The 22915-nt window shown below is 47.1% G+C and overlaps 1 protein-coding gene across 1 annotated transcript; it reads left to right on the top strand.

Moving 5' to 3' along the window:
* Positions 1-11951: 11951 nt before the first annotated feature.
* Positions 11952-18984, top strand: Sod3 (superoxide dismutase 3). The gene is made up of 2 exons (XM_045161643.1): positions 11952-12136; positions 17103-18984. The coding sequence occupies exon 2, from the start codon at positions 17119-17121 to the stop codon at positions 17872-17874; it is 756 nt and encodes a 251-aa protein (XP_045017578.1). The 5' UTR covers positions 11952-12136; positions 17103-17118; the 3' UTR covers positions 17875-18984.
* Positions 18985-22915: the final 3931 nt, after the last annotated feature.

The following is a 22915-nucleotide window of genomic DNA, read 5'->3' as shown; positions in this document are numbered from 1 at the left end:
AAGGAGTTCCAAGAGTTCCAGGAGTTCCAGGGCAGGTGAACCAAGACAGCTCCCAAGATCATGGCTGTCCAGCCTGAGGTGGCAGATGGTCAACAGGCAAGCAGGTGTCTTCTATACCTCTCCAGCAGTTCCCTAATGCAGACTGGAGTGCACAGCCAGCCACTGAGGACTGGTCTGGGGTCATGAGCCATTATTCCGCTGACAAAATGGAAAGGTGGATGGAGAATAAAGAGTTTCTGAATAAAAAATGAAGTGGGGTTTTTTGTTTGTTTGTTTGTTGAGGTAGAATTTTGCTATAATAATTTTCTATGTAGACATGATGTTTGCACAGGCTTACCTGCCCTCGATATTCATGCTTTTTATTACATTTTTGTCCTTATTGCATCAGCTAGGACTTCTAGAACAGTAGTAAATAGATGTGGGGAAAGCAGATATCCTTGCCTGATTTTCAGTCTTAATTGGGAAACATTTAGTAATGCTTCATCAAGGCTCTGTTAATTGTAAGATTTTCATAGCTGCTTTTAGTCAAATTGAGGAAGTTTGCCTAAGCCCAGCAAGTGTTTTTTTTGTTTTTATTAAATCACAACAGGGGTGAATTTTGTCACCTGCCTTTTCTACATCTATCAAGATGGTCATGTAATTCCCCCCTGGATTCACTTTGCATGGAAAATGATGTAAACTGCTTTGGAAATGTCAAAACTCCCTTGCATTTCTGAGATATTATTTGGTCATGGCAAATTTTCCATATTCCAGATTTTCTGGATTAATTTTGTAAAAATTTCATTTGAGAGTACTCTCTGTATGTTTATGATAGATATTGATCTGTCAGACTCTTCATTTGGGGGGGTGTAAGCATAAAAAAAAGATCTCTTATTCTCTGTTTGCTGGAAGAGTATACATAAACTTGTGCTGCCTTTCTCATACATCTATTTTAAGCATTTCATAGACTTTGCCAGCCAACCCACCCGGACCTATACTTTTCTTATGGGAAGTAGTCTTTGATATTACAAAACTGATTAAAACAAATATATATATGGGCCGGAGAGATGGCTTAGTGGTTAAGCGCTTGCCTGAAGCCTAAGGATCCTGGTTCGAGGCTTGATTCCCCAGGTCCCACGTTAGCCAGATGCACAAGGGGGCACACATGTCTGGAGTTCATTTGCAGTCGCTGGAGGCCCTGGTGCACCCGTCCTCTCTCTCTATCTATTTGCCTCTTTCTCTCTCTCTGTCTGTTGCTCTCAAATAAATAAAACATAAATGAAAAAAATATTTTAAAAAATGTATAGGACCATTTAAATGATCTATTATCCTTGTATAAATTTTGCTAAGTTTCTCCATTTCATTTCAGTGATTGACTTTGTCAGTAAAAAAAGAACCTGTTCACCACCTTTGCTCATCTTTTAATAGCCATAGGATATAAAATAATATGTCTTTCTTCATTCCTCATATTGGCAATTTCAATTTTCTCTCTCATTTTTGATTAGCCTTGCTTGACCTTTATCAATTTTATTCAGCTTCATAAAGAATCTACTGTGGGATTTTACATTTTTCTACATTGTTTTTCTACTTTCTGAACCACTGATTTATATTCTGTATGGCTTCTTTTCGTCAACTTAACATCTGATGTCTGTTCTTATTTATTTATTGCTCCTTAATATTTAAGTTTTCTACTTCTTATATGTAGTATAAGCACCTAAGGTTGTGTTTTCTTCTCAAGTTTTGATCTTCATTTTTATTTTGTTAAGGATATTTTTAAATTTCCCTGTGGTTTCTTCTACAGAAGTACATGTTTTAATTTCTATATATTTAGGCATTTTCTAGACAGCTTATTGATTTCTATCTTAGCTTCATTGCAATCAGATAACATACAGTGCAAAGCCTGGACCGCTGAAATTTAGTGAAATTTATTTTTTGGCCTAGGATAGGATCTACTCTGATAAGCATTCCATGTAAACTTGAAAAGACTATTTACTCTGCAAAAACTGAGAATAAATGATTTATCCATGTAGACTGATAAGGTTGCTCTGACTGTCTATATTCTGGCTAGTTGTTTTGTGTTTTTTTTTTCCCTACGAATCAATGAAGAGATATAGTTAAAATGTCAAATTATGATTGGGAATTTTTTCAGCCTTTAGTTTTTTAATACTTTCTTTTTCTAAAGATCTCTTTATATATTACTTATTTTCAAGTAGAAGGAGAGAGCAAGAGAGAGAGAATCAATGGGTGTGCCAGGGCCTCCAGCTGCTGTAAACAAACCCCAGATACATGTTCCACATGGTGTATATGGTTTTACATGGGCACTGGGGAATCAAATCAGGGTGGTTAGGCTTGCACGCAAGCACCCTAACCACTGAGCAATCTCTCCAGCCCATCTGTCTGTAGTTTCATTGGCTTTATTCAATATGTTCTGAAACTCTGTCATTGGGTCTATAGAATTTAGTCTCGTCTTGTCCTCTTGATTCATATACTTTGCTCATTTTGAGATGCTCAGTTGGGACTACAATGGTAGTCTTTTCAAAAATATCTTATTTATTTATTTATGGGAGAGAGAGAGGGAGAAAGAGGGAGTGATGAAGGAAGGGAGGGAGAGAGAAAGAGAATGTGTGTGCCAGGACCTCTAGCCACTGCAAGTGAACTCCAGACGTATATGCCACCTTGTGCATCTGGCTTACATGGGTAGTGGAGAATTTAATTCTGGTCCTTAGACTTTAGAGGCAAGTGCTCTGACCATGTCTGCAGTCCCAGTAGTAGTTTTTGTCTTAGTGCCTATTTTGACTGATATTGAAGCTTGCTGTTTACATGCTAAAGCAGTTTTCATTCTTTTATTGCCAATCCATCTTTATGCTGATCATGTCTCTCTTATAGGCACAAATAGTTAAATAGGTAGGTCTTGCTTTGCTGTCCAATCACAGGATGGTTCAGCTGCCTTTTTTTTTTGCTGGTTTTTTCTGCTATTATTCTCATAAAGGAAATATTCTTCAAGTCAATACCTCTGTTACAATGGGAAGAAAAAAAAGAGCAGATAAGAAGGTTATGGGTTTAAAGATAATTAAGAGTAGTTATATACCTAGCCCACTTCACTTATTACATAATGTTTGTCAGTCTGCTATTTCACTATTTGAGTTTTATTTCTTTATTTATTTGAGAGAAAGAGAGAGGGACGGAGGGAGAGAGAAAGAGAAAGAGAATGGGTGTGCCAGGGCCTCCAGCCACTGCAAATGAATTCCAGATGCATGTTCCACACTGTGCATCTACATGGGTACAGGAAAACTGAAACTAGGTCCTAATGCTTTACAGGCAGATGCCTTAATTGCTAAGCCATCTTTTCCAGCTCCACTACTTGAGGTTTTAACTCCTGTGGTGGTGAAAGTTTAGGTTCTCTTTGGCTTCCCTAGCGCTGAGGATGAGAACGTCTAGCATTTGCATTTTCTTCTTGTTGTGGCAGTTTTCTCCCTATGAGTATATTTTTAAAGTGAGTGCAAATCTGTGTTTGTTCATAACAAATATATGCTCAGGAATGAAAGGATAAGTTTGTTCCCATCAGTGGTACCCAAGCAGAAGAATGTTCTATAAGTGAAATAAAGCAGTGGGGACCACAGTTAGATGAAACAAGGCAGTGGGGACCATAGTTAGATGCCATCTGCTCTGCTTTGGTTTGTTCATGGAAATAGGTCAATGAGAAATTCCTGGGTCTTGTTTTCTTTTGTTTCTGTGTGTAGGTAGGTTATATGTAATGTGGTGGTGTGTGATGTGTCATGCATGTGTGTGTAGATGTGTGCACTCTGTCTGCATGTGTGCCAAGGCCTCTATTGCTCATCTGCCTAGTTCCTTGAGATAGTCTCTCCCTCAATCTAGAGCTATTGTTTTACTTTTATATATTTTAAAAAAAATTATTCATTTATTTGAGAAAGGGAAAGAAGCAGAGAGAGAGAGAGAGAGAGAGAGAGAGAGAGAGAGAGAGAGAGAGAGAATGGGTGTGCCAGGGCTTCCAGCCACTGCAAACGAACTCCATATGCATGTGCCACCAACTTGTGCATCTGGCTTATGTGGGTACTGGGGAATCAAACCAAGGTCCTTTGGCTTTGCAGGCAAGCGCTGTAACCACTAAGCCAGCTTTCTAGCCCCAGCAATTCTTGGGTTTCTACTCCCCATAGGACTTCAATTACAAACATGCATAGCCAGACTCAGCTTTTTACCTGGGTGCTGGGGAAGTAAACTTGGGCAGTCTCAGGCCCTTTTAGGTCTCAGGCTGAAGTGGCAAGTGTGCTTAATTGCTGAACAAACTCATCAGCTCCTAGCTCCCTGTATTTTGTTTTAAATTTACTTTCATAGTGAGGGATAGAGGGAGAAGGAGAAAGAAGAGAGAGAGAATAAGAGAATGGGCATGCTAGGGCTTCTTACCACTGCAAACAAACCCCAGATGCATACATCATATTGTGCATCTGGCTTTATGTGGGTATTGGGGAATTGAACCTGGGCCAACAGCTTTTGCAAGCAAGCCTCTTTAACTGCTAAGTCATCTCCCCAACCTTAAATCTGTGCTTTTCTGTAACATTGGTGGAGGAAGACCAGCTTGAAGAGCTCTCCTGTTAACATGGACAGATGCTTTGTGATGGGACATGGGCTGATCACTGGTGAGGATCACCAGCAGCTCCTAGTAGATCTTACTGTGAGGAGGAAGATGTTTTAAGGTCCTGTGGTCTTCCTTCTGCTTTGCCCAGGAAGGGAAAAGAGTCATGCCCAGCCATGAAGACTTTAGATGCTTGTTACAATTGCTCCAAAATTATGTAAAAAGAAACTCAGTTTAAACCCTTAGAGCTGTAACACAGAATCTCCTCATTTTTTGGATGCTTCTGTCCCTAAGACTTTCCTCTCTGACTAGACTTGATGGGTGCTGGTGCTTTGGGGTTCATCTGGGACTCATCGATTAAGAATGGACAAAACCAGGCTGAAGAGATGGCTTAGTGGTTAAGACACTTGCCTACAAAGCCTAAGGACCCAGATTCAATTCCCCAGGACCCATGTAAACCAGAGGCACAAGGTAGCACATGTGACTGGAGTTTGTTTACAGTGGCTAGAGGCCCAGGTGCATCCATTCTCTCTCTCTCTTTCTCTCTCATAAGTAAATAAATAAATACATAAATTTTTTTTTTTAAAAAAATCCTGCCTTTGGACTTATGTTCTGAGACACTTGGCTGCTTCCCTGGGCCTTGGAGTTTAGGCTTTTTTCCCTCCCAACATAGGGCCTCACTCTAGCCCAGGTTGACCTGGAATTTACTATGTAGTCTCAGGCCGGCCACAAACTCACAGCAATCCTCCTTCCTCTACCTTTTGAGTTCTGGGATTAAAGGTGTGGACCACCATGCCCAGTTGAGGCTTTTTAAATTCTGTCAGCACATCAACTTCCCAGTCACTTTTCTAAAGCAGTGACTGAGTCAGAGGTCTGACTTTCCTTTGGGCTTCCTTCCAGCACAGTTCCCCATAACCCCAGGCCCAGAGAATGCCCTCTTACCTCTGTCCTTGGAGCCCAGTCCCTTGGCACAGCAACGCACATGCAGTGGGCTAGCCCCCGGCAGCTTTCTGCCCACCTTCTGCCTGTTGTCAAGGACCAAAGGCAATGGACTGTGCCAAGCTGGCTTTCAGTTGGGAAGAATACTTCTTTCCCATGGAGAAATTAAAAAGCGAGCTTTAGGGGTCCACAGGGGAATGAAAAGATGGACAGTAGAACTTTGGAACTGAGCAATGTTGAAGGTTCTCTGTCTGATGGCTCAAGTTCAAGTCCTTCCTGGTCACCTAGGTGGAATGATGCTGGACAAGTGAGTTAACTTCCATGGGCTTTTGTTCCCACCTACAAAATAGGAGAATGACACTGTGAACTCTCAGACAGAGGCCTCTCCAAATAGACTCTGAGCCATTGAAGTAACACTGCGGCTTTTCTCTCTTCCCAGTCACAGCACACAGTGCGGAGTCTGACATATAATTGCATGTTACATGTGAATTCGACTGCAAGTAATAGAAACCTATTACAGCAAAATGCACCAAGGCTTACCCCTCTTCTTACAAGAGGTCTCGGGCTGGGCTGCTGCTGGTTAAGGTGCTCTCTGTGAGGTCTTTGAGAACCTAAGTTCTGTCAAGCTTTTTCTCCCTTCAACCACCTTGTGCATCATCTTATGTTCTCAGCCTTGTTAGTCCATGGTCCCAAGGTAGCTCAGGCATTGCCAAGCACCGCAGCCACATTTTAGGCAGAGGAAAGGGAAGGCAGCAGCCATTTCTGTCCCCTTCATAAAATAAGTAAAAGATTTTCGTGCCTGGCATGGTGGCACACTCCTTTGATCCTAGCACTTGGGAGGTTGAGGTAGGAGGATCCCTATGAGTTTGAGGATAGTGTGAGACTATATAGTGAATCCCAGGTCAGCCTGGGCTAGATAGAGCAAGATCCTACCTAAAAAAAAAAAAGATTTTCCTGAAGTCACACCAAGGTATGTTACAACATTAGTTATAACTGGGTCACGTGATCACTGTTGAAAGGGGTTTTGGGAAAGCAAGTCTCAGTTTCTGCAGGAGGAAGCAGCAGGAAGATGCATAACTATAGCTGAAGGGACCAATAAATGCTCACTAAATGAATATGAAACATGATAGCCAAATAAGGTCTCTCTTTTCTCAGGCAGAGCGTAACATGCAACTATTTTGAGGAAAGCAACACAAAATAGGTTATGTTTGTAAGCTCCTATTCTGTAATATTGATTTCAAGTGGCAAAGTGCTGAGTTTTCTCACAGGTCTGGGGAGGAAGTTAAGGAAGAGTCAGTTGGCTGGATTTTACTCTGCTGTTTCCTGGAGATATATTCTACATACACTGCCTTTCTGGTCAGAAAAGACATGTCTTTTATACCCGGCCATGGGCCATCCTTCCCCCATGCTCATATGTGAAGGGAGGGGTACATGCTAGACTGTAACATGCCCTGGGAACGCGATCTCTTCCTCACCAAGAGGAGCACCCTTCACATGAATGGCAAGGGACAAGTAAATCGCCTGTGACTATTTCACTTCTCTTCATAAGAATGACCTTCTTCCTTCCTTCCCATCATTCCAGTGAGGATCTGCTTTTTCCTATACTACCCAGATGTCGTTAGACAAAATGTCAGAATCAAGGAACAACCAGGCCAATCTCTGGGTTTACTTCTGTGCACAGGCTTCACGGGGGTACTGGGGAATTGAACCCTGGCCTATAGACGTTGCAAGCAATTGACTTTAACTGTTGAGCCATCTCTCCAGTCCTTCGGTGCCACTTCTACTCTCCAGAGGGATACTGGGAAAACTCCAGGCAAGAAACACCTGAAGTTTCCTCGGTGTGTCTGAGAAAAAGTGCTATCACATAAGACCTGGCTTTGGGGGAGAGCTAATCTGTGGTCATTGTTGCTTTTAAAGTTTTGGGGGCCACTCTATTTGTGTTGTGAAATTCAGCTCCACCAGTTTCCTGAGCACAGTGAAAAAGAAGCTATTTGCAACTGGTACCCATGCAGAAAAGTTCAAAATTCTCCAACAGGGAGCTCTGCTACGTGGGTAGGAAGAATACTTTCAAATGCATTTCTTTTTTAAAATTTTTTTTGTTTATTCTTACTTATTTATTTGAGAGTGACAGACAGAGAGAAAGAGGCAGAGAGAGAGAGAGAGAGAATGGGCACGCCAGGGCCTCCAGCCACTGAAAATGAACTCCAGACACGAGCGCCCCCTTGTGCATCTGGCTAACGTGGGTCCTGGGGAATCGAGACTCAAACCGGGGTCCTTAGGCTTCACAGGCAAGCGCTTAACTGCTAAGCCATCTCTCCAGCCCAATCAAATGCATTTCTTTTTTTTTTTTTTTAATATTTTTTGTTCATTTTTTATTTATTTATTTGAAAGTGACAGAGAGAGAGAGAGGGAGAGAAAGAGACAGATAGAGAGGGAATGAGTGCGCCAGGGCCTCCAGCCACTGCAAACGAACTCCAGATGCATGCACCCCCTTGTGCATCTGGCTAACGTGGGTCCTGGGGAAACGAGCCTCGAACCGGGGTCCTTAGGCTTCACAGGCAAGCACTTAACCGCTAAGCCATCTCTCCAGCCCTCAAATGCATTTCTTGATATTGTCAACAATGAGTACTTGGTCTTCTGGTGTATTTATACATTAACAGATGTGAAAAGAGTAAGAGGCCAATGGTTCAGGCCTCCTTTGCAAAGCAGTCACTAGTATTATAGAGATAACCGCAACATTGACTCTTGCTTGTCACCTGTTGCTAACTTTTCTTTCCTCACCACATTAGGCTAGTGGTAATAAAGTGAAATAATTAAGGAGACAGGTTCTGAGTTTATCTTTTCCCTCCTAATATTAGGGATTGAACCCAGGGCCTTGTATATGCTAGGCAGTCACACTACCACTGAACTACCTCCCAATACTTTTACTTATTTGTGTGTGTGTGTGTGTGTGTGTGTGTGTGTGTGTGTGTGTGTGCAGGTTCTCACTAACACAAACTAGCTTGGAATTACAATTCTCTTGTGAGCTTCCCGAGTAGCAGAGATTACAGGCCAGATCACCAGGACCAATTTCTGATTTTACACCTTGTTTTTGTCATTTTTTTTAAAAGTTCTGCCACTTTGACCGTATCAATTCCTTGTTTCATTTCCTTGTTTCTTGTTTTCTGGATCGTATGTTCTTACTTACACAGTGGATGAATTAGTATCCACCCTACAAAATTATTGCAGACATTAAGTGAGCAGCCCTGTAAGAAAGTGCTGATAAAGTGTGCCTTTGCAAGTCCCGAAAACCCAACCCAAGTAACTCAATCCAAACGAGAACGCACCGACCCACGTAATGACAACTGAGTCTCAGGCACAGCCAGGGGCTCCCACAATGCCACCAAGCCCACACTTTGCTCTACTTTCTTTCCACTTCTTTAAAAAAAATCATTTTGGGCTGGAGAGATGGCCTAGCGGTTAAGCGCTTGCCTGTGAAGCCTAAGGACCCCGGTTCGAGGCTCGGTTCCCCAGGTCCCACGTTAGCCAGATGCACAAGGGGGCGCACGCGTCTGGAGTTCGTTTGCAGAGGCTGGAAGCCCTGGCGCGCCCATTCTCTCTCTCTCCCTCTATCTGTCTTTCTCTCTGTGTCTGTCGTTCTCAAATAAATAAATAAATAAATAAATAAATAAATAAATAAATAAAATTTTTAAAAAATCATTTTATTGACAACTTTCACACATCTACACAATATACTATGATCATAACCCCCTCCCACCACCTGTCCTTTTCCCTCTCCCTGATCCCTTCCCCACTGAGCCCTTTCTTCTTTCCAGCTAGTCTCCTATTTTGATGTCATCATGTTTTCTCTCCTGTTAAGCAGGTCTTATGTAGGTAGTATCAGCCACTGTGAGGTCACGAATACCACAACCACTTTGCGTCTGGAAGACAGGACTGTAAGCATTCCTCCCTTTCCATTGGCTCTTATATTCTTTCCACCACCTCTTCCACTTGAGGCCCCCTCCAGGTGAGGGAATTCACACCTGATACTGAAACCCTAGTCAAAAGCCCACGGTTGGGGAAAGTCATGAGCCCTAAGGGGGAAACTACTACTGTGGTCGGGTTAAATGAATATATTATGCTCACCAAACTGCTCTCTCAATACTTGTTTATGCCTGTATACTAATGCCACTCTCACTTTTGGCCAGTGAAGCTTCTCTTTCAGATGGTGGTGACATGGCTACAGCATCCCAGCCTGGCCCTCTCGTTTGAAGTCCACTGGGAAAGATGAGATGCAACCCTCCACTGTCCCAGCAAATGTCACTGTCTGAACGGATCGACCCTGACCCACGGCTGACCATGCCCAAGTCAAGAGCATAACTTTGCAGTGACAGCTGAAACCAACCTCATTTGCTGGGCTAAGCGCATCGTGTCTCCTCAGAAGGAGACTTTGCCATCCCAAGGAAGAGGGCTATCTGCTTAAAGGATGGGACAAGGGAAAAGGGCAAATTTCCCTTAGAATGTATTTCAAAAAAGAAAGTGAGCCAGGTGTGGTGGCACACACCTTTAAGCCTAGCACTCGGGAGGCAGAGGTAGGAGGATCACTGTGAGTTCGAGACCACCCTGACACTACGTAGTTAATTCCAGGTCAGCCTGGACCAACGTGAGACCCTACCTTGAAAAACCAAAAAAAAAAAAAAAGTGAATCAAGACTTTACACCAGTCCTAGAATCCCAGACTAGAGGAAGGCTTTCTTGGGTCCCAAAGAAATGTAGGTTCAGTGAAGATAAACAGTAGCTATGAGGTTACACAATAATCATTTCAAGAATTGAATGGAGATGAGCATTGAAATAAATGACTGAAAGATTCCCGGTGAGAAGCCAGGCTGTGGCAGGGTGAGTGTGGGTGGTGGGTGGCGCCTGGCCTTCTGGACTGGTTAGTTAGTGGAGGAGAACCACACCTGTCATCAGAATGCGGGGCTGCAGGTTCCCCGAGGATGGATGCAAGACAGAGGCTCTGGGCCTCTGAGCCCTGGGAAGTCCAGTCTCACCTTCCAGAATGGTTGCCCTGGACAAAGGCCTTTTCTTTTGAGTCCTTTCTGCTGAGCAGTGGTTTTCAAACCTGGTTGTGTCCAGCAGAGCCATCAGCGTAATAAAAAAAACAAACAAAGAGTAGTTCTAGAAGGCTCTCTCAGCAGTTAGGTCTGAGCTTGGGGTGCAGCCCCAGAGGTCCAGTTATTGCCCGTGCCTCCTACTACCAGGGCTTGGGCTGGCACTAACCACACTGTTAACGTTGCTGTGTCTCTCCTCAGAGGTGAACCCCAAAGGACATGAGCTCACACAGCTTTCAGTCTCTGGTACACAGCATGATGGCTGGCAGGGAGCAGACACCCAATAAACGTTTGTTGAAGGAACACAGGCAGATGCAAGCTGTCTTTTCCCATGGGGGCTTTTCTGGGAAAGAGAGCCTGCTATTTCTGGAAAGAGTTGCTATCACGAAGAAGAGTTCATGGAGGCAAATGAAATAAGGATCCCAGAGGGAAAGGCTCATGGATCCCCCAGGCATGCACCCCGTTAAAGGGCTCCTCCGGGTTGGGGCATAGCTCAGTTGGTGGAGTGCTTGCCTAGCACACAGGGAGTTGTGAAGTCAATCCCCAGCCTTCCTACCCCGGCATGGTAGCGCAGGCCTGCAATCCGACACTTGCGACGCAGAGACAGGAGAGTCGAGAGTTCAAGGCCTTCATCTTCCGCCACATATTGAGGTGGAGGTCAGCCTGGGCCACATGAGACTGTCTCAGAAGGAAGGAGGGAAGGGAAAGAAGGCTCCTCTGTAGTCATGGTGTCACTGTTACTGTCATTATTTTACATACTATTGTCCTTATGGGAGCCAGGCACTGGGTTCACGGTGACTGTCCCTTTTGCTTCTCATGGTGACGGTAGGGAGTTGCTCACATCCCTGGCCCATGTGTTTCACAGGTGCCGAGAAAGAGACAAAAAGAGAGGCGCTGTGGTCCAGGAGAGGCACACGGTTAGGGAGTGGCAAACTTGGGACTGTGCTTCCAAGTGCATAATCTTTGCCACACCTGCCACCCGTTTCTCTAAGATGTCTCTGCACAGTTTGGGAGCAAGCGTCACTCTCAGCGACCAGGTGCCCACGTCTGCCACAAACGTTCACCAGCATCCAGCACAACGTCAGGGGGGAATAAAGTGACTCTCAATACAGGCCATTGTACACCTTTCCAAACAGGCTGTTTCCTTTCTCATTTTTGCTCCCCTGCTGTGTTTTGAAGGTCACTGACTGCGTCTGCACAAACCAGGGAGGTCACCAAAGTCATACTTGGCAAGGAAACCCAGCGGTGGGAAGGGATGAGGAATGTGGGGGCAGGGGAGGAGGCGGAGGGGAAGGAGGAGAGGAGGTGAGGCAATTGTATCCCAAGGGACGCCAGGCTCGCTTTTCCTCTCTCAACCAGTCCAATGACCTTCTTCTTTCTTGCTGACCACTCCCCGGGGCCGGCCTCGCTGCTACTCACAAACAGCCAAGGCAGCTCAGAAGGAAGAGATAGCCCCTCGGGCTGTTCCTGAGGCCTCTGCAGCTGGGTGCTGCTCCCCAGTTTGCAGGAAGAAAAGCCCCCTCAGGAGAGCTGGACAGGTGCGTGACAAGTTGAGCCTCATTTCTGTCTTCTCCGAGCGTTCATATAAAGGGTTGGAAGCCGGGCCAGGGCAGCAGGCACTTGTGGGAAAGGGCTCAATTATGTTCTCGGGAGAAAAACACCATTAATGACAGGCCTAGCTGCTCAAAGTGGGGATTGAAGTTTTGGCGGGGAGGAGGGGAAGGCAGTGAGGAGAAAGAAGCTGTTTAAATCTTTGGTCTGTCAATGGACAGCCAAGAGGACTTGGGGGCTAGAAATCTCACATGATGAAGGCTGCCTCTGGATGCTGCACAGCCTGGGTGTTGGATCGACGGAAAGACTTGTAAAGAGCCACCTGCTCAGGAAGGGCACCGATCCCAGGGTCTGGTCAGCTTGGCTCCCAGCAAGACTTCTTCAATAGGTGGTTGATGGGTGAAAATAAACTCAGGGGCAGAGGCCTAAGAAACAAGGAGTCAAGGTTTACTTGAGAGTTACAAACTGTGTTCTTTAAAGTATTTTTTTTTAATTTAAGAGACAAGTCTTCATAAGATGTTCATTTTTATCCAAGCATTGCTGAGAAAGTCCACCAACATATCCCCCAGTCAATTTTTGCTCTGTGCTTTGAAGGGAGAACTGACATACCATGGGCTCAGGGCACTCCCGAGTGGTCCTCATCCAGGGAGAGCTCGAGACCGTGTGCACAGGGTGCCCCCCTGATGCCCTCCCCACTCTCTGAGGCTTTAGAAACAGTGCCACGTTGGGCACGTCAAAGGCAAGTCCTTAGAAGTCACTTTCTCGGTGTCTCCCTTGCTCTGCCTGGCTTAGTGCTTGCAGCCTTTTCCAGGATCCTCCTGCTTCCAGGGCCTGGGCAGCAGCTCCCAGTGGATGCTCTGGTGAGGCCCCATCAGCAGCTTCTCTCTGATGGACAGCTATGAGTTGTCTTGTGCTTGCTGAGTGCGTGCCCCCTACAGGGGTCTGTGCTGAGAGCCTGGGGGGAGGGGGGGAGGGCAGGTATGCAGTCCAAAGCCAGCACTTGGAGCTCAGAGCAGACCACACACTTCCACATTCCTGTTTTCATCTATCCAAGTGAGTATGCCACCTTGAGAGAGGCAATCACCTCTGAGCCTCAGTTTCCTGCAAGGAAAAGGATGGTATCCATGTCGTAGGGTGCTTGCCAGGATGAAACATACAAATGCATGCCAAGGGCTTGTAACAGCACCTGGCATGCATGTTTAATACGTGTTAGCAGGTATGTGTGTGTGGTTCATGTACATCTATGAGCAAATGTGCGAGGAGGCCAAAGGAAGTCATTAAGTGTCCTCCTCTGTCATTCTTTCTCTTTGAGATTTTGGCCAGTGAGGAACCGCTGTCCTGCTGCCACTCCTGTTTGTTTGTTTGTTTGTTTGTTTGTGATATAGGGTCTCACTTTAGTACCCACTGACCTGGAATTCACTATATAGTCTCAGGGTTGTCTTGAACTCACAGCAATCCTCCTCCCTCTGCTGGGATTAAAGGCATGTGCTACCACGCCCACTGGGTTTGTTTTGTAAAATTATTTATTTCTTTTGAGAGAGAGAAAGAGGTAGATAGATAGAGAATTGGTGTGCCAGGGCCTCTAGCCACTGCAAGCAAACTCCAGATGCATGCGCACCCTTGTGAACCTGGCTTATGTGAGTCCTGGGGAATCAACCTGGGTCCTTGGACTTCGCAGGCAAATGCCTTAACTACTAAGCCATCTCTCTAGCCCTGGCTTTTTATGTGAGTGCTGGAACTCAAATTTATGTCCTTGTGCTTGGGCAGCAAGCACTCTTACTGAGCCATCTCTCCAGACCCAGGTAAGAGTAATTCTAATTTATTTATTTTTTTAAAGAAAGAATAGGTGCACCAAGGCCTCGAGCCACTGCAAACAAATTTCAGATGCATGTGCCACTTTGTGCGTCTGGCTTTATAGGGTACTAGGGAATGGAACGTGGGTTGTTAGTCATTGCAGGCAAGCACCTTAACTACTAAGTCATCTCTCCAGCCCCAAGTTGTCTCTTTTAAGCCTGGCAGCAAGTGCCTAAGGCAAGTACAACTTCCCTTATTTGCAAATGAGGAAACTGAGGCTCTGAGAGGAACCTACAGTTTGCAGCCCAGCATTTAGTCTGTTTCTAACAATAACTCTGAAATGACAATGGCAGGTAAGCTTAGAGAGGAAATGGTAGTCAGGCTTTAGATTCCTGGGATGCATTATTGTAATCACCATACTAAAATGCCTAGTTATAATGGCTATGCATAGAATCATACTTCAATGTGGAGTTTGCATTTTAAATGGCACCTACTCTGCGGTTGTGGAAGGCCCCTGAAAGCACAGTTAACCTTCAGACTAGCTCTTTGGAAGCATCATTAATCCCTTAGGGCAGGGTTTTTAAATGCGAAAGTATCTGGTTTATAAATATCTCCCTTAATCCTCACCATAGTACTCTGTGGCACGACTTATTTTACAGGCAAGGAAGCAGAGGCTAAGAGTCAGGAGTCCTCTGAAGTCACAGTCCAGTCACCGTCCGTGTGTCCTTGGGTTCTGCACCTGTGCAGCCAGCCACTCTCGGATAGGAACTACAAAGCCAAAACAAACAAAATGCCCCTTTCTTTTTTATTAGTAAGGAATATGTGCAGACCCTTGTTTCTTGTCATTATTCTCTAAACAATGCAAGGAGTATGTACATAGCATTTACATGGGTAAATGCAGTAAGATATTCAGACATGACTCCAAGTCCACAGGAGGGAAGGTCTGAGCAGGTTCTGTGCAAATGCTTTGCTGTTTTACACTGGGGACTTTAAAATCCTTTGAAGGTCCTGGAACCAACTGTCCACAAATATGTGGGTTCACTACCTATGTTGCAGTTGAGGTTGAAATCTATACCTGATCCCATAATCCCTTACTTGGCACCTGCAGCATTGAGCTCTTGTTAAAAAAAAAAAAAAAAAAAAAAAAAAAGCTCAGGGCTGGGGAGATGGCTCAGTGGGTAAAGTGCTTGAAGTACAAGTGGTCCAACCATAAAGACCGGAGTTCGAGCCTTAGCACCCATGTAAAAGCAAGGTGTGGTGGAGTGAGCCTATAATCCCAGTGCTGGAGAGGAGGTAGATCCTTAGGGCTGAATCAGTGAGCTCTAGGTTCAGTCTCAAAAAGGCAGGTAGAGAGTGATTGAAGAAGACATCCTTGCCCACACACCAGAACACACACAAGTGCACATGCATGTTCACTTGCACACACACACAGACACATATGCACACATATACACATGCTAATAGTTAAAACAAAACAACAGCAATCAAGAGCCAAACAAGCCCCTGAAATAGCATCTCTTGGCTGGGGTCTGGCCAGACATCTTGGTTTAAAAAAACAGAATCTGACGTGCAGTCAACACTGAGCCACCCTTCGGGCCTCTTCCAAGTGCCAGAACTGAGCTTCTGCAGTCATGCCAACCTTCTCCTGCTCCCTACATGCTCCCGCACTTCCTCCTGGGCCTGGTACCATCATGTAGCCACTCATTCTCCTCTGCTGGGCACCTCAGCCATTGGCAACTACTCCTTCTCCCTTCCTTCTTCCCTTTTGCCAATGCTATCAAACCCACACCCTTCTCTCTATTTGCAACCTCCACCTGATAACAGCTGCCATCAGCTCTGCCTTGGATTTCTGCAATGTCCCCACTAACTAGGCTGTGTCTATCTGTGAGTCCCCGTGTCTCTGTCTGCCCAATGCCTCTGCCCAGTTTTCTCCAACTCCCAAAGGCCAGCCCTCATCCTTTCTCATGTTAACACTTGAAATTATCATTGCTATTGGGTTTTCGAGGTAGGGTCTCACTCTAGCCCAGGCTGACCTGGAACACACTGTAGTTTTAGGCTGGCCTTGAATTTACAGTGATCTTTCTATCTCAGCCCCTGAGTTCTGGGATTAAAAGCATGTGCCAGGGGAGGGAGGGAATTACCATGGGATATATTTTATAATCATGGAAAATGTTAATAAAAATAAAAATTAAAAAAAAAAGCATGTGCCACCACACCCAGATTGGGCTTATTTTCATTTATTTATTTATTATTTTTTGGGTTTTCAAGGTAGAATCTCACTCTAGCCCAGGCTGACCTGGAACTCACTCTGTAGTCTTAGGGTAGCTTCAAACTACAGCAATCTTCCTACCTCTGCCTCCCAAGTGCTGGGATTAAAGACATGCACCACCACACCTGGATGAAACTTATTTTTTAATTAACACATAAGAATGATACACATTTATGTGGTGCATTAAATGGTTTTTCTATCTGTACACAGGGTTTCCCTAGCAAGATGGCCATGACCTCTTAAATTCTATTCAATACAAGGCTCCAACTTCAGTCATAGGACTGAATGTGTTGGAATGTCTTGATGACCTACCTGTCTATGCCTTACCTGTATGTCCTCATTTAACAATCATATGAGACGCCTGTCGCCTGGTCTGGGTCTAGCCAGGAACAACACTGAGCTATGGCTCCTAAGCCCCAAGTTTGCTGGGTGTGGGAGAAAACTGGCTACCAGTAGGTCAGACAGAGGGCAGCAAAGACTAAGGAGGCAGAGTCGGCGGGTCTCCAGTCTGGCTGCCAGGAGGATGGAGGAAGAGTGTGTCAGCCTGGGAGGGTGGCAAGGGAGGTAACTGCAGGGACAAGAGATCCCCTTGCATGGCCCTGGGACCCCTCCCCAGAGCTATGGATTAGGGAAAAGGCCTCGAGAAGGCCACCATCGTGTGCCTTTCAGATCGCTGAGGTTCTTGAGGTAAGACTGCTCTCCATTTGCGAGCACAGCACCTAAGCTCGCGCCTGGCACTCAGAAAGTCCTGGAAAACCATGTGCCCAACAATCCATGGGGGCTGGAAAGTTGAGTGTGACTCTGACCGGGCCCTTGAGATAGGATATTTCAAATGACCAAGTTTTCTTTTTTAACCCCCCCCACCCCATGTGCCTGGGGGCACCCCGTAGGTGGTGGACCACAGCCATGCTGGCCTTGCTGTACTGCTGCTTGCTTCCGATGACCCAGGGCTCTGACACCTTGGACCTCCTGGATGCCACGGAGCCCAGCCCGGACCTGGCACAGCCCAGCTCCCATCTGGCAGAGCAGATCCGCGACATGCACGCCAAGGTGCTGGAGATGTGGCAGGAGATGACGCGGCAGCGGCGGGAGGCCGACGGCCCCGGCGAGGCGCTGCACGCCGTGTGCCGGGTGCAGCCGTCCAGCACGCTGGCCGCCGAGCAGCCGCGGGTCACCGGCCTGGTGCTCTTCCGGCAGCTCGCAGCGGGCGCCAGGCTCGAGGCCTTCTTCGACCTGGAGGGGTTCCCGGCCAAGCCGAACGTCTCCAGCCACGCCATCCACGTGCACCAATTCGGGGACCTGAGCCGGGGCTGCGAGTCCACCGGGCCCCACTACAACCCGCGGGCCGTGCCGCACCCGCAGCACCCCGGCGACTTCGGCAACTTCGCCGTGCGCGACGGCCGCCTCTGGAAGTACCGCAGCGGCCTGGCCGCCTCGCTGGCCGGCCCGCACTCCATCGTGGGCCGCGCCGTGGTGGTCCACGCCGGCGAGGACGACCTGGGCCGCGGTGGCAACCAGGCCAGCGTGGAGAACGGCAACGCGGGCCGCAGGCTCGCCTGCTGCGTCGTGGGCACCAGCGGCCCTGAGGCCTGGGCGCGCCAGGCGCAGGAGCACGCGGAGCGCAGGAAGCGGAGGCGGGAGAGCGAGTGCAAGGCCGCCTGAGCGCGGGCCCCCATGCGCGCTGCCCAGGCCCCCGGCGCCCCACACTCCTCCGTGCACCCCAGACACCTCCAAGGGCACAAGACCCTTGGGCCCCAGACACCTCTACGCACCCCAGACTCTTGAGCCCCAGACGCTTACATGGACTCCAGAGCCCTGTGCCCCAGACCCCCCTATAGACGCCAAAGCCTTGTGCCTAAGACGCCTGCATGCACTCCACAGACTCCTGTGCCCCAGACACTTCCAAGGACACCAGATCGTGGGGCCACAGACACCTCCATGCACCCCAGACACCTGTGCCCCAGATGCCTCTGTGGACGCCAGAGCCTTGTGTTCCAGATACCTTCATGGATACCAGAACATTGTGTCCCAGACAACTTCACCCCAGACTCTTGTGCCTGTGCCCCAGACCCCTGTATGGACTCCAGACTCCTGTGTCTCAGACATCTCCATGAGCCCTAAAAGCCCTGTGCCCCGGAAACGAGGCTCTTGGGCCCCAGACACATTTATGGACGCCAAACCCTTTGGCCCCAGTCATCTCCATGAACCCTTTGGTGTCCCAGGCACTTCTATACATCCCAGACACTTCCCTCCAGGCTCGAAGCTTCTTGTACCTTAAGAGCCCCACTGTGTCCCAAGAAAATACCGCTTACCCTCAGACAATGCCTCTCCTTTGACCCACTGCTCCGAGATACCCTCTGTACATTTCCCACTTTGCTCTCCACCCCCCCACCCCCATGCTAAGACATTCCCCTTTCATCTCGAGGGTCCCTCGGGATCTTTGAGCCCCTCACCCATTAGCTCAGGCCGCCCCCCAGATGTATTGAAATGCCCCCTCACTCTGACTCCCTGCTGGGCTCCACCCATGTGCTCTGAGACAGAGCTCTGCCTTGGGGACCTTTTCCTTCTTCCCTTTTCGCCCCCCAGGTGCTCTGAGACCCCTCCTAAGGCTGCTTGGGGTTTCCCATCCCTATTCACCAAGTGCTCCTGCTGAGCAGTGGGGAGTTGGGGGCTCCCTGACGCTGTCTTCAGCCTTTCCCCAAACACTACCTGTACCCCAGAGAGCAGCAATCTTTGTGTTGCACATTAAAAACACAGCACTTTTGTCCTGCACCCCACCTTGTTTAGCATTTGTTCCAGGCCTCTCTTTTCGGCTTGGCCGTTGTTTGTTTTGTTTTACTTTGAGAGGGCAAAGCTATTTCTTAAAAACTTGCAGGCCAGTTCCTCCGCCTTCCCCCCAACTCAGCAGGAACAAGGGTAAGTCACCCTCATGTATTCCAAAGTGGTTTCCAGTGGGGATCGCGAGAGTCTTGTCGGAAGCGGGTGGAATGCGGCGGGGAGGAGGGGGTGGGGGGGCCTGCTCAGGGTGAGTGTAAGGCTGAGAAGGGTGAGCTGAACCTGGACTCACCTGGGCCCATGACTTCCATCGCCGCTGGGAGGGCAGCCTTTGCCCAGTTCCCCAGAAGTCAGAGACTGTGTTAGCCAAGCCATATGACTGGGCGAGTTACAGGGGATGGTGTGCGCGCAAATGGAAGTGGAGAGCCCAAGGGCAGGTCGATCCTGACTAGGCCTTGGCAGGGGTTCTGGCTCTCTTTTCTTTTTTTCTTTCCTTTCCTTTCTTTTTCTTTCCTTTCTTTTCCTTTTCCTTCCTTCATTCTTTTTTTCTTTCTGTCTTATATACATAAGTGCATAGACAGTGTGGGAGGGGGGAGGATTTTGCACATGTGCATGTGTATGTGGCAGCCGGACAGCAGCCTCAGGTGTCGTTCCTCTCAGACACTGTCTAGGGTCTCTCCCTGGCCTGGAGCTTACCATGTAGGCTAGACTGGCTGGTCACTGAGCCTCAGAGATGTTCTTATCTCTACCTCCCCAGCACTGGACTTCCAAATGATTACAGGTGTGCAAAGGGGCTGGGAAGATAGCTCGGTTAGTAAAGTGCTTGCCTTGCAAGCATAAAGATCCTAGTCCAATCTCCACACATGTAAAATGCCAGGCATGGGGAAACAGGCCTATAATCCCAGCACTGGGGAGGCAGACAGGAGGATTTCTGGCGCTCCCTGGCCAGTTAGTCTAGCTTAATTCGTGAACTCCTGATCGATTGACAAGATGGAAGAGAGGTCGACCGCATACTTGAGGAATGACACCTGAGGTTATCCTCTGACTTCTGCATGCACTCACACACACACTACACGCACACTCACACGCACACAGTATTGTGCAAATGAAGAAATAAGATGGTAGGGTGGAAAAGAATACAACACTCTGCCCATGGGAGGGGCACATGCAGCCTGCTGCTTGCCCTCTGTTCTTGGTGTCCCCTTCCCCATCCCAGGTCCCCTTGAAGGGGCTTAGGACACCAGACCATTTCTGTTTAATCCTTTCATGGGATGGTGCCCCAGTGCTGAGAAACAGGGAGGAGATGACAGGAGGGCAATTAGCAGTTTGCTGTCAGGGCAGCAGGGTGGCTGACAGCTTGGGCTCATGGGGCCTGTTGAACCCCAGCTCTGCCACCTGCTCACTTCCAAGCTGCATGGCCTGAGCAAGGCACTGAAGCTCTCCAGGCCTGGGTTTCATCCTCTGTTAAACACAGTCATCACATGGGTGGCTCCGGAACCCAAGTCAAGTGTTCATGAGGAGCACAGCAGAGCATGCATATTTGATATGGATCTAATGCAATTAGCTGCCATCCCAGGGCTCAAGTCAGAAAAAGAGCTAACCAGTAATGGGTCAGGCTACCTTATGTCATGTAACTAGGATTCCAGCAAATGAAAGCTTGCGATCTCCAAGGTTTCTAAGAAGTACTTTCACATCCAACCAGAGGCCCCCGCTGATTGGAACAAACCAACTCCTGGCGGGAGGGGACCAAAGAAGGGAAGATGAGGAGCCACAAGGCAGACATCTAGTCCTTGGCACAGGACCCTGCATGCTGGCTAGCCCGCCCACTGACCCCACTTGGCCCCTGGCGACTATTTTTACTGCTCTAATCTTACTGATCAAGTTTGTGAATTTCCTCATATTTGCTGTTTTGACTTTGCAGCCGGCTTGCTAATGAGTTTGCCTGTTTGACTCACAGCGTTTGCATTTGTCACTGGGACTTAAACACACACTTGTTTTGATTTCTTTTTGTAAAATTAGAAGCGTTTGATGTAACGGCTGCACCTAGTCACAGCTGGGAGAGTGAGAAGAATGCTCGGGCCACATCGCTTGTACACAATATAGACAATAATTAGAGATGCGATTTTTAGATGTTTAGGATAAGCTTTTTCTCGGAATGGCAGAGATTTTTTTTTTCCTGAGTGAGGCTCTTTAGTGCATATACGCGGAAATACTGAAAACATAAGAAAATAGAGCAAATCAGTGAGCGCTTTGGTCAACTTGGAAGACTGCAGGAAATAAACCAACGGATGTTAGATCTGCTGTTGGGGCAGAATCGTGAAATATTTGTGTTTTTCATACTTTTCATGACTACCGTATGATCAAATAATTTCAGGTGACAGATTGTTAGGGATAAGTTCCTATAAAATGCTGGAAGAGCCAGTCATGGTAGCTCATGCCTTTAATCCAGCACTTGGGAGGCAAGGCAGAGGTAGGAGGATCGCTGTGAGTTCGAGGCCACCTTGAGACTACAGAGTGAATTCCAGGTCAGCTGGGCTTGAGTGAGACCCTACCTTGAAAAACCAAAAGGAAAAAAAAAGAAAGAAAGAAAGAAAGAAAGAAAGAAAGAAAGAAAGAAAGAAAGAAAGAAAAGAAAAGAAAAGAAAAGAAAAGAAAAGAAAAGAAAAGAAAAGAAAAGAAAAGAAAAGAAATCCTGGAAGACTCACCCATTCTGGCTTTGGCCTGTGCAGGGTGGAGAGAATGATTTAAATAGTACAGATAACGGATCCTCTCTGTCAGGAACTTCTCTTTATTTCAGTAATAACAGAAAAAGATGCAGGTACAACACATGATGATAGCAGAACCAAAACAAAGTCCGCAAAGGGGCAGAAGCTACTTCTTTCTTTAAATAAAAGTACAAAATAGCAATGAAGAAAGAAAAAAAAAAAACAGCTGTGTTTTAAGTTAAATATTCTATCACTGGCCTCAGCTACAAAATCCCCAAATATATTCTTGCACTCACATAGATTCACCAAAGTGAAACTTTTTGGTATAATGAAGGACTGTCCTATGCATCCAAAAGAAAAACCATCATTACCTAATAAAGAGATGCCCAGGAATGGCAAGCGCCCCTCTCTTCATCCTTTTATTTTATTTATTAGAGAGGAGGAGGGAGAGAGAGAGAACAATCATGCAAGGGCCTCTAGCCACTGAAAACAAACTCCAGACACATGTGCCACTATGTGCCTCTGGCTTACGTGGGTTCTGGGGAATTGAACCTGGCTCCTTAGGCTTTGCAAGCAAGTGCCTTAACTGCTAAGCCATCTCTCCAGCCCTCTGTCTATCATTTTAAATTGCTCATTCTGCATCACCTCTTTCTGTTTTCATGCAACCCTAATCTGCAGAGCCAGGCCTTCTGTGCCCCTGCTTCTCCTTCCACAGAGCTCGCCCTGGCTGCCCTCTGTTCTTCACCCAGCTCTCCACTCAGACAGCCACCAGAGAAAGGATTTAGTGACATGTGAGTTGGAAGCCGCCGTTTTACTTTTGGACATGCTCCTTGGAACCTCTTGAAAGTATGTTCAGCACCGAGAAGGGGGAGAATTGTTCCAGGGAAGACTAAGGACAAACATTTTGCAAAGGGAAGGGCAGACATCAACAGGGCTGTAGTGAGCAATGGGGCCAGGTGCACGCAAGCCCCCTGGGGATTTGAGAGAACAGTACTCCAAGAGGGGCAAAGGCAAGTTGCCATTGTAAAAGAACAAAGAGACCATCTCCCTGAGCGAGGGCTGCACTTCGAAGATGCTGGAAGAGCAGGAGGGTCTTTCATTTTTATTCTATTTGGGAGAGAGATAGAGAGATTAAGAGAAAAGAGAGAATATGAGCATGCCAGGGCTTCTAGCCCCTGCAAATGAATTCCAGACATATGTGCACCTGGCTTTATGTGGGTACT

Source organism: Jaculus jaculus, chromosome 11, assembly GCF_020740685.1.
Source record: "Jaculus jaculus isolate mJacJac1 chromosome 11, mJacJac1.mat.Y.cur, whole genome shotgun sequence".
Classification (NCBI taxonomy): domain Eukaryota; kingdom Metazoa; phylum Chordata; class Mammalia; order Rodentia; family Dipodidae; genus Jaculus; species Jaculus jaculus.
The sequence above is the reverse complement of the archived record's forward strand: the minus strand, read 5'-3'. Positions and strand labels throughout refer to the sequence as shown.

Coding starts and splice junctions, on each gene's coding strand:
- Sod3 (XM_045161643.1), top strand. CDS start 17,119: ATGCTGGCCTTGCTGTACTGCTGCTTGCTTCCGATGACCCAGGGCTCT.